Genomic DNA, 15187 nt, shown 5'->3' on the forward strand with positions numbered 1-15187 from the left:
TGAGTAATGCGAACACCCACTCCAAAGTTGTAAAGTGCAGGCTCCTCCTTCCAAGTGGCAAGTGGGCTCACCTGCGCTGGACTACTCTCTGCTCGCATCGATCCCAGGGACTACCAGTCCCATAATACAGCGTGCTGTATATATATATATCCAAGCAATTCCTCAAACCTCCACACACCGTGGCGAAAGAAGGGGACGGACCCCACGGCTTCAGGCAAGATGTTTTTTTATTTGAAACCTTTCAAGCGACGCGTTTCGAGTAGCAAGTACTCTTGATCACACACCTGATTTAACGGTCAGCTTGCTTTTTTAATGCTGTGTTTCCCTGACCCCTCCTAGGGGCCACACCTCCTAAAGTGCATCACATGATCTGATTCATGAACATAGAGATAGTGCTCATTGCAGATGGAATATGCTGAACGACCTCTCGCGTTGAATTGAAGTTTACAAAATGTACTGTAAAAATGCATATATCTAAATGGAACAAATTGCATTATATTCACTTAAAATGGCTGTCCCATAATTGTATAATGTTGTAAAATCACATTAAAAAAATAGTTTTTTCCCTTATTTGCAAAATTGCACAAATTTCAATGACATCCATCTTTCACAAATATCTTAACTGCAGGAATACAGATACCAACAAGTATATAAAATGACTAGTGCTATATTTTGCGAAATGACAATACCTTCAATATATTGCTTATCATCCTTCTACACAATTATCATATATTTATATATCTCGCAGGCTACTACGGCTCGATATATTACATTTGATGTATGTTGAAAATGGAAAGGCGCACACTTTTTAGGAAAAGTGATGGGTGAGGAATATAAATACTGGGTCCGAGATGCTGATGGGATTCTCCTCATGTCATGTATTCATCCCAATTGAGAGAAGGTGCAAAGGCAATGAGAAAGTGAAAATGTCCCCTTCTTGTACACATTTGTTGCTAATCAGCCCTTTGGGTCCCTAGGGAATAGAAGGAGCACTTAGAGTTGGGCCTATAATATATACCTTGTATAGGACTTGTAGTAGAGAGGATTGGAGGAGTATTTACATTTTGACTGAGCCACTATCTTTGTTTATGTTCTCTAGACAGAAAAGAATAATCGTTGTGTAAGCATGAACTCCAGGTTCCTGCTCGTTGAAGGGTCTAAATGATATCATAGATTGGAAAATGGCGCTCAGGTTATCTAAATCTGAAGTGGAAAATCCCCATTGTTGTCTTTTACCCAAGTACTGTTCTACGGATTGGAATTAGAACACATTAGAACAAATGCTGAAGGTGTTGGGGTGTAGTAATTTATGGTCATTATGCAATTATTCATGAAGAGGTTAAGTTTAGGAACCTCGTTAATCAATATTTTGCGTTTTCTTTATTTTTCTTTCTTTTGAGCTACCACTCCACCTTTAGTTTACCATGGAAAGGCAAGCAAAATAATTGTGTACGTTGTTGGATATCATTTATTACCGATATGGTTTGTGGGATGCTTCGTAAGGTATGGATAGATACTTGGTTATCTTAACTTTTGCTGATACAAGCGGAGATTGTCATCTGTGTAAGGATTCAGTTTGAAGTGGGTATCTACAATTCAAAACTTGCCACCTGGTGTTAGTCCCTGCTCAGGTCTGAGTCATAAGATTTTGTGACTTCTAAATGTTGTCTTCTGTCATTTCCTGGAGAGTAGGTAGTTTGGCTAGGTTACCGTGGCTGACATAGAGAGCACTTCAAAACCTATGGGCTATACCACATTGGTCAGCCACTTGAACAATGATGGGAGGATAATCTGCCGTGGCTAATCAGAGTCTGTCTGTAACGAGGAGACATCTCTTTATTTACCCTAGCCTTTTCCTCTATGTTATTTCCTCTACGTGTGCTGCATTCTGCAGCACACATAGGAGGAAAATGCCTCCATGGATTGGTTTAACAATCCTGCCTACAACGCAGACACCCTTGCACCATGGCATGAGCTGCCAAAACGGTGTCAGCGCAGGGGGAAAGGACAGGAATGCATTGTATTGGATGAATACGGTGCATTTCTTTCCCCTTCACTTTGACGTAGGGCAGCGCAGTAAGCTGACTTGCTGCGCTGCCCTATGCCAAAACCCCATAAATTAGGCTCTAAATGTATATATTTTATGTTTTTGCAGGTAGTTTTCTTGCGGCTTAATTAAACCCCCTATAATGTAGAGTGTATCAAATATACTATTTCCTCAAATGCAAGCTTAGGGTTGATTTATTTACCTCTCCATGAAAATGATTGGATGAATTCCAGGTGAACCAATGTTCTAATTTTATGTTTAATGCCCAGGTACTTACTGGTGTAGGGGCTGCTCTTGTTACAGGTTGTATGATAGATTCCACTAGCATTATCTTTGATGGTTAACAATCAGAATGAAATAACGCATGAATTCATAGCATTAACCATGACTGATAGGGAATTGCTTCCATGTGTGTGGCAAACAACCAGGAACAAGCAAATGTTCTTTTGAGCAGCGTAGAGTACTACTAATGTAAACCAGAACAGATGAACAATAGGCTGCAAGTCATTACGAATCAGATCACCTTTATCAAGCTTTTAAAATATTTCTGACTAGGAAACCCGAGAACATATCGTATTTAATTTATTATGCTTTAGAAAGCATTTTATAACGTACCACACATCCTCTTGGATGCTTTATGGGCAGGAAGTAGAAACTCGTTAAACTTTTTGTGCCTGTGCCCAATAATTTCAATAGCAGACATGGCTTTCGTGCTCTTTTCGGTGGGCTGTTTTGGGATTATATATCAGAATATTGGGTACAAATATATCATATGACATAAATGTTGCGACCTAAAAATCTTTTACAAAAACATAGTTCAATTTTATGACGATTTTCTATTTTTAACTCTAATATTTATGTAGATGATATTTAGGACACAATATTTATGTCATGTAATATTCTGACAATGATGTACAGGTACCACACTTGTGTGGTTTAGACTCATGTGAATGTTTTACATATACATCTGGTACTCCTTAAAAAAATAGCGGGAAAAGAATACCTAAGGGCTCATATTTGAGAGTCTAATTGGAATCTTGCAAGAGCTCTCCTAGGAAACACAGTAAGACAGGGATAGGACTGTATGATACCCAATTAGCATTCAAAAACAGTGAGGGTGTCTTATATTTGCTTTCCTTCATGATTTCCTTATGCATAGCTGCCAAGGGTTCAGATTCCCATGTGACATTTTCATAATTTCACTGTTAATATAAGCAGCTGCGGTTCATACAGGTAACAGCGGTGGGGCGATGGGGCTAGGTGAGGGGCTATTTCGAGGGCCACCGTCCAGGGGAAATTAAATAAATTAAAAAAAAATGTTCCCTTTGCATCAGCCCCAGAAATCCACCCTCACCCGGCACCACCGATGTTACCTGCACGGACGGCGGCTGATTATAAGTGACATTTCAACGAGTATGAGTGGCACTTTCCCACGAGCAAAATTAAGCAATGAAGACGAAGACGAGGGAAACATATAAATGTCACAAATTACAACGATTTGCGCAATGAAAACCTCTACACCAGATCCTCAGTGCACCCCGCTTCCCTCTGTTGTCTGTTGCAAGGGGTGAAATGTCTGGCAGGCAATAGTGCACTGTGTGAGGTGGACATCAATGAAGTTTGAATGGGAGCTTCTGAAGGCTGCGAAAGGGCCATAGGCAGCGGAAATGTGCACACTCCCCTTTAAGACAAGGACAGTTCTGCCAAGTACCATGCATCAGGTGTAAGACTAACGTATTTGAGTGTGGTGCTCCGCATCAAGGCACTGAAATGCATTGTCACGCATATCTGCATTTGTCTCAGCTATCACTGAAGGGCTGCAAACTGAGGTACTTGGCAGGACTGCTAGCTGAGCGCTAAGGTGCTGGCAGGCTCATAGTGCTACAATGTATCTTCATCGTGATTTGCGTCGTGGATCTCTGGGTCGGACAGCCTGATGTCAAGGCCGAGTAGTGCCCAGTAGCTCCTCATATAGCCGGAGCCCAGTCAGGTTGTTTGATACATCAAGTGTGGCCAGGGCATTGCGGGGGGACGTCACGTTCTGACTCCTGCTGCCAGAATGCCGCGGGGAGTGTGAGAAAGCCAGGCAAGTGGCTCACTGGTTTGCGGGTGTCGCAGGCTGCAATCATCATGGTGCTCCGCTCACAGCGCTGCTGTCTGCTGCTGACTCTAGTGCTTAGACTGGCCTGCCGACGGTAGGTTTATCTTATGGCCACCGCCCAGCGAATTAAATAATGCCGAGCCCAGCTGAGGAGGAGTGCAGTGCTGAACATCGTCAGAGTCATGATTGACCAACCGTCACTCTCACAGACCAGTTACAGCAGCCGCCCGGACAGCCAGGACTCACAGGGACAGGCCAAAGCCTGGACTAATGCAGGTGCAGGCGGCAAACCGACATGATTGCCGCAGGGGTGGCTCGAGGCCTGCCTGAGCCTGGCAGCCTGCTGCAGAGAGTTCAGACGACAGTCAGTCATGCAGCGCTGCTTGGCTGAAGATCAGCAAGAACAGTTAGTAAGTAGTTACCACTTGCCACCTACCGAGAATCTGTCAGTGTGTGTTAATTATATTTCCAATGAGCGCGTGACCAGGTAGCTGCCGCTGCCTGCAGTCTGAGTCAGTGGGTGCTCACATCGACATAGGTGGATCCGCACCAAATAACTGTTCATGATGTTGTTGGGGCCCTGGCCTGTTACAGTGCTGTTGAGCCGTCTTGGTCATATCAGTCACTTGTGTCAAAGAAATAGAGGCCTGAGGGTGCTCTCCAGATTGATTTTGCCAGCAGGGAGGGGTAGTGCACCACATTGACTGGCAATCTGTTTAGTGTTTTCTGCCGGACTGCATGGCAACAATAGGCATCAGTGTGTTGTTGCAGTTGGGCCCTCACACAACCTGTTAGGACCGGGTCCAATGTGTAGTAGAAAGGCCTGGCCTGGAGTGATGCTAAGCTGCACAATTTTTGTGTCCCTATGTTTTGGTGTGACTTCGCTGTGCCTTTCTACCCTGTGTCTGCATTAAGTCGTAGTGGCAGTCTGCCCATGTCTTTTTGCCCCCTGTCTATCTCTCTAAATGCCACTGTCTGTAAATACACGTCTGTTACTGTATCTGTGTCCTGGTGTCAGTCAATCCTAGGGCACAAGTGGGGGGACTAACCAGGTTAGGCAGTATGCAAGTAAAATCATGATGCGTGCCATCACAGCGCTTGATGTCACGACGCATGACATTGCACCTGATATCACATGAAGTGACCTCACTGGAAGTGACATCACAAAAAGTGACATCAGATATTAAGACTGAAACACATATATTTATCAGGTATGTAATGAGTACATTTAAGAGAATTATGAGATTTAACAAATTAGATTTGGCACTGGGGTTGTGTCAAAAAAGTGGCGCAATCCCGATGCAAAATCTAGGCATCAACTAACACATTATTTTTTTTAACCCTGCCATAAAGAAAATGGCAACAAGGAGAAGTATGGTAGTAGATTTATTATGCTTAATTGGTTGCAAAATCTACGTTTTTTAATATTTGGTTGGGTTAAGGCATCTGCTGTGAAGGTGCCCAGTAATTCTCAGGGAATGTAATAATGGTGAGATAACTCTGGTGGTTATTGCACTTGCTTGAAAGATCTGTGTTTTGTGAAGTCCCAGATTCTAATCAAAGTAGTAGAGAAGGTAAATGTGTCTCCTGCAAAGCACATCATCTAACTCGCAGATGACAGATGTTTATTTTATGAAGCTAGTAAAGTGGGTAAATGCTTAGATCCTTTTGTTGCGTGTAACAAGAGGGAGAGAGAGGACTAGATAGCTAGTCCGAGTCCCCGAGGGTTTATATGTGATTAAACAAAGAGGACTAGCTTAAGTTGACCAAAGTGTTGCAGTACTCTAATTAGTTCTGTCACGGGCACCTTGTTGGTCTATTCATGAAGCCCTCACCCACCAACCTAGTTGGTGGCATGCTTCATCATCGGGCCCACCCAGTGACACCTAGTATGTCCCGGGTGTGCTACAACGCCTCATTACAGCGGAGCTGGTATATTGCTGAGAGTGCAGTGAGTGAGGTTGAGTGAGTTGTGATTTAAAACGGCTTGGTGGTGGTCCCAGTACCCGAGGGTAAATTAAATTTTAATAACTGGGCTGTCACCAGCAGTTAAAAGTAAGGCTACAGGACGCGTGAGGGTGGCGAGTTACTGCCCCCTGCGTCCTTCAGATGGTCGACATGTTTCAGCCAGTGCCTTAGAGTATTCTGGCTTTCCTCAGGACCGTTTTTTAAAAAGGTGTAGTGAAATAAAACAGACTTAGTGTTGTGGTACAGACTATGTGATACACTCACTAAGGCGTTTTTCTATATGTGAGAGGGGGATTCCCTTCTCATGCATACGCTTTGGGTTATTAGCCAAGGCTTCCTGGAGGGAAGCGGTAAGGGGATGACCAGTCTTTCTGGTCAGTGCCTGCCTTGTACCTGCTGTCCCGCCGTCGTACTACCGGAGGACGACGGCGGGACAACAGGTACAAGGCAGGCACTGACCAGAAAGACTGGTCATCCCCTTACCGCTTCCCTCCAGGAAGCCTTGGCTAATAACCCAAAGCGTATGCATGAGAAGAGAATCCCCCTCTCACATATAGAAAAACGCCTTAGTGAGTGTATCACATAGTCTGTACCACAACACTAAGTCTGTTTTATTTCACTACACCTTTTTAAAAAACGGTCCTGAGGAAAGCCAGAATACTCTAAGGCACTGGCTGAAACATGTCGATTATCTGAAGGACGCAGGGGGCAGTAACTCGCCACCCTCACGCGTCCTGTAGCCTTACTTTTAACCGCTGGTGACGGCCTAGTTATTAAAATTTAATTTACCCTCGGGTACTGGGACCACCACCAAGCCGTTTTAAATCACAACTCACTCAACCTCACTCACTGCACTCTCAGCAATATACCAGCTCTGCTGTAATCAGGCGTCGTAGCACACCCGGGACATACTAGGTGTCACTGGGTGGGCCCGATGATGAAGCATGCCACCAACTAGGTTGGTGGGTGAGGGCTTCATGAATACACCAACAAGGTGCCCGTGACAGAACTAATTAGAGTACTGCAACACTTTGGTCAACTTAAGCTAGTCCTCTTTGTTTAATCACATAGATCCTTTTGTTACCTGCAGTTCAAAAATTTTAACCTTTCTAATAGACCACAGTGAGGTATGAAGGACATGTGACTCCTACACCTTGTAACCCCCACTGGCTCATATAACTCATCTTGTACATTGATTTACACATATACATGATTTATTGTCAATTTATAATGTGTATGTTACGTAAAGAGCTCTGACACCCTGCAATGGGTTGCATAGCGCTATAAAAGAAATAAAATAGTGCTATTGAAATTGTTATTTATGTAAATACTCGAACAGACCAACACATCTGACATTCTTACAGTGCATGCATCTCTTATACAAAGGGACTGAAAAAAGGCAAAAGCATTTTTTTTTTATTTATAAAGTTTTATATAGCGCAAACTAGATCCCGAAGGATATCAGAGTAAGGTAACAGATCACAACATGAATCAATTGGGGAATCTAAGAGGCATTGAATTAAATAGTGCACACATAACAGATCCTTTATAAACCTGGGGTACCGAAGAATGGGCTAGACGATGAAAACTTAATGACATAAGGGGAGCAAATACAATAATAATAAACAGGATTAATAACCAAGACTGTAGTTTTGTCCGATGTCATAGAGCTGACAATAGCCCCTCCTGTTAAGGTAAGAACTTTTCATGAGGAATCTTTTTGCTTCAAGTTTGAAAGCAACCTTGGAAGAGATTCTATGAATTTCCCGTGAAAGAGAGTTCCAAATTTTTGGTGCAGAGCCAGAGAAGGCTGGTTGGCATGTTCTCTTTTTGTGGAAGATTTGAGGTTTCAAGAGGAGGGAATTAGCACTCCTTGACGGTCTACCACCTCCGGATAGTTCTAGCTTTTGCGCAAGGTAGTTGGGGGTTTTGAAGCGGAGGGCTTTGTGCGATAGGCAGGCAATCTTCAGTTGAATTCTAGCTTCGTAGGGCAGCCAGTTTAGGGATTTTAAGACCGGGGAGATGTGGGCATTTTGCTTCGTGCCTGTAATAAATCTGGCTGCCGTGTTCAGTGAAGCCTTTAGGGGTACAAAGTGTATTTGGGGAGGCCACATAGCGTAGCACTGCCATAGTCAAGACGCAACACTACGCCCACTCCGTGGGCGTAGCGAAGTCCTTCGACCAGGGTTACTGAGAACCACCTCCTGCGAAACACCTCTAAAACAGAATTCCTCCTCATTTCTCCCCCGAACCATACTCCTAAAATCGATCTCTGGATGAACCAAGCTAACCACCTTCTGAGAACACTCAGGAATCTAAAACCTTTCCTACCTCAAGCAGATTTCAAGCAAGTGGTCCAAGCGCTTATTTTGCTGCGTCTTGACTATGGCAGTGCTACGCTATGTGGCCTCCCCAAATACACTTTGCTCCCCCTAAAGGCTTCACTGAACACGGCAGCCAGATTGATTACGGGCACGAAGCGAAATGCCCACATCTCCCCGGTCTTATGTGCTTTTTATTTACTTTTCTTTTAGTATTTACACAAATTAGGTATGTAGGGGAGGGGGGCAGGCGGCGCATAGTGGGGCTACGCGAAGTGCGTAGTTGGGCGTAGTTTCTCGCCCACTTTGCGTAGCTTCGCGTAGCCCTATTACGCATACTACGCCCACCCTTAGTTCTCAGTCAACCAGTTTTGGGTAGTCAATAGGGTGGAGTTGAGTGACGTGATGTCATCCGGGGAGAAGATTTTCAGATAGAGTTGGGTGTCATCTGCATACATATGGAAGCGAATGCCCCTAGATTTTAGAACATTAGCTAATGGTTCCAAGAACAAATTAAAGAGAATGGGAGATAAGGAGGACCCTTGGGGAACCCCCATGGTGACTGGGGATGTCTGGGAGAGTGAGTGGTTCGCTTTAACTCCTTGGGACCTGTGCAGCAGGAAGAACGAAAACCAATGCAGCACCTGACCAGAGAGGCCCATTCTATGCTCCAGAATGACTAGGTTGTTTTCATGATTGACAGTATCAAATGCGGAGAATAGGTCGAGTAGGGTAAGGAGGCAGGATTAATTTCGATCAAGCATTATTAAGATGTCATCCGTTACATGAGTGAGAGCCGATTCAGTGCTGTGCCCACTACAAAAGCCAGATTGGTGTTGGTCCACGAGATGGAAATTTTCGATGTGCCCACATAGTTGTGACTGGAAGCATTTTTCAAGGATTTTGGCTAGTGTGGGAATGCTGGAGATAGGTCGGAAGTTGTTAAGATTTGTACTGTCAGATGTAGGATTTTAGGTCTCGCTGAAAGCCATCCCGTTAGGGATACTTTGGCACGATTAAAGTAAGGTCTATCAAAAGTGCACCCAAAGGCGGATTGCCTACAGTGCATGTGAGCCAGGCACGTGCACATCTCACACCATTTGTTATCAGCTTGTGAGCCTCTGCATCAGATTTCAAAGAAATCCGCTCCCCCGCAACCCCCCCACCTCCCGAAGATCTTAGATGTGCTCCCGGTAGCTGCCAGGAAAACCCTGGTCCACGCACTTGTCACCTCTCACTTGAACTACGGGAATGCACTCTATATTGGCGCCAGTAAAAAGAGCATGCAAAGATTACAATACATCAAAAACGCAGCTGCCCGCCTAGTCCTGATGCTTCCCTGGAGAGCCTCGTCCAAAAATGCCCGAACTACTCTCCACTGGCTCCCAGTAAAGGAAAGAATTATTTTCAAGACCCCATGTATCAGTCAGCAATTCTTGATGGGGAAGGGCCCGAACTACCTTTACAACCTACTGTCCCCCTATACTCCTACCAGGGCCTTACGTTCTTGGGGTTCAGGGCAGGTTCAGGTCCCAGTTATAAAAATAATGAGAATGAGGGCTGATCCTTCCGCTACCTGGCTGCTAAACAGTGGAACCTGCTTCCCCTGGAGCTTCGGATGGAACAATCGGAAAAAACCTTTTGGAAAAAGCTGAAGACATGGCTTTTTCAGTCATAGAGCTTCTTTGGTTTCTGCCTGGTCTCGCATCTCATGTAGCAACCTCTGGCCGCAGCGCAGGTACACACTAATTAGTGTAACCAGGCTTTATTATTATTATATACAGCTGGAGCCAGCGGTGACAATCCTAGGCTTTACTGCCCAGCTCCCTAGATTCGTGCGCAGACTAACCTGTGAAGAGATAAGAAGCTGTGTGCCTTTGTTCCCCCTCTGTGGCATTTACATGTAAGTGTGAGGTTCCAGGCCGTCTCCAGTCAGACTTGAAACTCCAAACCTCGCCTGCCGCCTAAAGGCTGTCTTTAGTATTACATGATAATGGTCCGGCCATTATTTTCTTCTCCTCCCTAACACATATCCTAAATTGTGGATTTAGTTTGCAGAGGCTGTCAGATGTATGAATACACCGTCAGCTAAAACTCTATTGTGGAATTGTCTTGATAAATCAAATTAGAGCAGCAAAAGGAGTATTTTAAGAGTGCTTACGTGTAAGGCACCAAAGGCCCGCCTGTTTGGCGGAGTGTGCGTGCTTGAAGAGCCGGTACTGCTGCTGGGGCAAGGCGCGCTTTGGTTCCACCAGTATTTCACTATTCTCCACCAACTCGAAGAGCTGCGTTGCAGAATCTGACACAAAAAATGAAAGATGTTTAAACGAATTTCAACGATATTAAACATTTTGCTATTTGTTTCTTTACTTTAGGCCCAATATGGAAGTAATCTGAACTTAAAGAGCCACCTTATAAATCGTCCAAACATAGATGCCAGTGACACACGCGCAGGTGATTGTGCACAAGAAAGGAAAGGCTAAAGGAAGTACCTGGCAATGAGGTGTCATTCTGTGATTGGACAGCAAGGATTCCGCACTGGGATGGCGTGGGGCGGCTCGCGACGTTTGAGTCTGGAGATAAAAAAAAAGACACAAAATCAAAATTAGCAAAGAAAAAATACCAGTTTAGGTGCAGTAAAGAACAGTTTCAGGAGACACGCAAGAGTGTTGCTTCCCAGAAAAAAGGATACCTTGGTTGTCAGGTCACCGGGAGACCGGAAGTTCAGCTAGTGCTATATTTGTTATGTAACGCTTTTGAGCATAATTCAGAGAGATCCTTCAGTGTCATGGCTGACAGAGCAAAAAAGGTGCCAATCAAGTGCCAGCTAAAGCAGATCCGAATGCAGATTTTTCTAACTAGAGGGCATCCACCCAACGATGCACTGACATTTTCCTGAAATTTAAGTGGTATTCAACTGGCTGTAATAGATACGTTACAGCTTTGACTGCACCATTCTTTGCACTGGCGAATAGTCTATTTTTGAACCCACGTTTGTGATGGCTCACTGCAAAATGTAATTTTAATCTGATTCGGATCTCATTTTTACACTGATCAGCAATTGCTGTCATTTTTTTTTGGGGGGGACATATATCGTCACTGTAAAATTGCCAAGTCATCAATGCAGTGCGTCTAAGCTATATGGAGAAGTGTGGCTCAATGGTTAGAGCGGCAGACCCTGATGCAGAGGTCTGGCCCGGGACCAGGGTTCAATTCCCGCCGTGGCGGGTCTTGGGCTCAATTTCCTCGGACCTGATAATTCTCACCTCGGTGCCTATTCTAATCATGGGTCCCACTCTGCAACTCTGGTCAATAGCTTGCTTAATCTCCACAACGGCCCCAACAGCGCTGGGATGCCTGGCTTCACCTTGGGGGTGCCCAGGAGTGGACATTTCACAGGGAAAAGCCAGGAAGGGTTCCACAGCGATATGCGTTACAGCACCAGGACACCCATGGGTATTAGTGCGCTTTACAAGTACAAATTACATTTATATTTACATTACATTTACATATAGCTACAGTTCTTTGTGTATATGACTTTGCTGCATCTAAACTGCATTAGCAGTATCAAAAAGAACTGGCGCAAACCAGCACGTCATACAGTGATGGAAAGCCCCTCAGCTCAGTGCAATGTTGTCTATTTGAGTTTGCCTGGTCATTTCAGATAAACATAGGGCCAGATGTATGACCGAATTTTGCGGTCGCAAAGGGGATTAGCCCCTTTGCGACAGCAAAAAATGTCAGACCAATGTACCAACCCTATTTTGCGAGTCTCTAATCAATTAGCAACTCGCAAAATTGGGTTACCGACTCGCTATGAGGAAGAGGAGTGCCAAGGGCGTCCCTTTCTAATAGCGACTCCAACACCCATGTTAGAATGTTTTGAGACCAAAATTACAGAATTGTTGTCTCTAACGACATATGGTCAACAGATAACCTTGGTCGTATGCAGGACTGTCTTAGTCCCAAACTTAAAACTTAGGTTGGTAGTCTTGTATTTTGCTGTGATGAATCACGTTTGCCACAAACCTAATCAAAAAAATTCCTGGGAAGCAGATGTCAAGCAGATGATGTCACATGATGGGTCAATGAGCTGTACTAATGAATTTCCAAATATTGGGCACCGTCATGTGTTAAAGGGAAACCCTAATTGATATTTCTGTCTCTCTCTCACTCTCCAGGGGAAATGCAATCTTTTGATACAGGATTACAACATTTATCACTTACAGAATATGTCTGGAGCCTAATCGATTAGAAGTAAGATTTCCATAATGAAATAAGATCTGAGCACTTGGAAAAGTAGGCATAGGTTAATACTGAGCATCTGATATTAAGATACCTTTCCAACTGTATTCATGGTTCTTTGCAATAACAATGAAGTTGGCATCTCCTTCTGAACACCTTGAGATATTCTTGGAGGCGCTGTTGCCGGGTTTTTAATACATATTTTTAAACAGGCAGCTACTTTAATTGCTTTCGCTTTTCATTAATGCTGTTGTAGTGAATATTTTAAAATATTCTTCATGTATTTTTCATTTAATATTATGTATTTATGAAATATGTGACATTAATTAAGATGGTTTAATGATGATGATTAGTGTATATATATGTTGTTTTCATGTACGGCAAACCTAGTCAAATAAGCAGCGGAGCGCTGTACAGGGTCAAAGCGTGAAAACGGGGGAACCCAATACACCCTTGGAGTTTCTCTACGGGTGAGTCTAATTAGATCACAAACCCAAATTTTCAATTGAAACAATCAATAAATGAGTAAGAAAAGCACAAACACAGGAGTATATTTTATTGAATATACAAAAATATTTATATGTATGGATCAAATTAAAAAGGGAGTACAAATGAACAATGAATTCAGCAATAAATCATGAAAGAGGTAAAGTACAATTAATCCTTCAATTCATGAGTAAAACATCTATTCCAGTAGAATCACAAATGACATATCTCCTAGTGAAAATAATGGTCAGTTGAAAACATTAAGGGGTCCATTAGGATGGCGGGAGGGCCTTGCCCGCCCGCCACTCTATCGGAAAACGGGACCGCCCGCCTGAAGGGCGGGGGTCCTGGGGGTGCCATTAGGATGTGCCCGCCACAGTGGCGGGCACATCCTGTATTCTCAGCATTGTGGCGGGCGGTACTCTCTGCACCGCCCGCCACAATGCTGACAATACATCACAGCATTTTCATTTCCAAAGCGGCAGGCACCGCGGGGTGCCTGCCGCTTTGGAAATGAAAATGAAAGGGGGTACCACAGGTACCCCCCGTGTGCACCCCCCCCACTCACATTCACTCTGGGGGCCCGCAGGGGGCCCCCAGAGTGAAGACCGCCTGCCTTTCAATGCCGCCACGGAAAGGCATTGCACTCTTGCCATTTTAATATGGCTGGCGGTGTTTCATAGACACTGCCACCATATTCAACATTTTCCGCTTCGGCCGCAAGGCGACCGGGGCGGAAAAGTGGCGGGCGGTGTTTTCTTCCGCCGTGGTCCCCCCTGCCATACTAATATGGTGAGGGGGAATTCAGGGAAGGATGTCTGGCGGCGGCAATCCGCCCGACATCCTAATGGGCCCCTAAGTGTTTCGGAAGTAGATGGTAGAGTCGACGTTTCGATCTTAAGTGGCGTCAGTCCGTCGGACCATCTTCAGGACATTAGATATTGCATTTAAAAAAAACTTATCTGGCTGAATGGACTCAACACGATTAAATCCTTTTTGTGGGAGTAAGTTTCACACCGCTTATATCAATAGCGGAGCTATCACTGATTTACAGATCAAGGTTGTTGCTATCGGACTGACGCCAGCACTCGAATAACGTATTGACTGATAGTCACTGTCAAGATATTGTAACTGGAGGTTGTTTGACTTCCCTGTGAAAGTGCCGCCACCGTGCTGGACTGACCTTGATCTGTAGAAGTGTCAAAGTGCAAGTGCTCCCTGTATAAAGTGTTATGGTAATTGGTTGTCCATAATTGGTATGTTTGTCTTACTAGTAAAGTCTCTAGTAAAGTGCACTATGTGTGCCAGGGCTGGTAATGCAAATGCTACTAATGGGCTTGTAGCACTAACTGTGCAACCCACACAAGTTGTTCTAAGAAGAGATCTCAGGCCTGCCACTGCAGTGCCTGCAAGCAGTTTGTTAACTGCCTTATTGTCCTGGCAAGTGCACCCACTTGCCAGGCCTTACCTTCCCTTTTTATGCACATCAGACACCCCTATAGTAGGCCCATGGACCCCCCTGGGCAGGGTGCAGTGTATGTGAAAGGTAGGACATATATTAAGGGGTGTACCATGCTCTAACAGTGAAATACTGCCAAATCCGTTTTTTACTGTTGCAAGGCCATCTTGCCCATAGGACAGAATGGGGAATGCTGTGTCCCATGTTTCTAGCATATCTTCCCATAGGCATAAGATGGAGGGATCGAGCTTAGTGTGCCTGGACTTAGAATTCAATAACACATCTTTTATGAAGATGGTTTTTGAATTGTGTGTTTAAAACTACGCTTTTAGAAGCGGCTGGTTTCTTGTCTTAAACCATCCGGCGTGCCTCTATCTGGTTGTATGTTGCCTGCCTGGATTTGGATGTGACAGGGTCTGGGAAGTGTCCTGACCCCAGGGAGGAGTAAGTGAGACATCAACAGGCTGGCCTGCGCTTGATGTGGGAGGAGGAGTAGCCACCTGGATGTGAAGAGGGCTGTGTTGTTGCCACCAGTGGATGGCTCCACCTCCTGCTGAGAG

At 44.6% G+C, this 15187-nt stretch overlaps 1 protein-coding gene across 1 annotated transcript in view; it reads right to left on the bottom strand.

Annotated features, from left to right (window-relative positions):
• TG (thyroglobulin) overlaps nt 1-15187 on the bottom strand; it is an 825201-nt gene that overhangs the window by 446545 nt on the left and 363469 nt on the right. Inside the window, exons 29-30 of the mRNA XM_078686739.1 lie at nt 10930-11010; nt 10599-10736 (exon numbers count right to left, since the gene is read on the bottom strand). Coding sequence (XP_078542865.1) covers nt 10599-10736; nt 10930-11010 — 219 coding nt within the window. The remainder of the gene's footprint in view (nt 1-10598; nt 10737-10929; nt 11011-15187) is intronic.

The sequence above is a fragment of the Lissotriton helveticus genome, chromosome 4_1 (genome assembly GCF_964261635.1).
Source record: "Lissotriton helveticus chromosome 4_1, aLisHel1.1, whole genome shotgun sequence".
Classification (NCBI taxonomy): domain Eukaryota; kingdom Metazoa; phylum Chordata; class Amphibia; order Caudata; family Salamandridae; genus Lissotriton; species Lissotriton helveticus.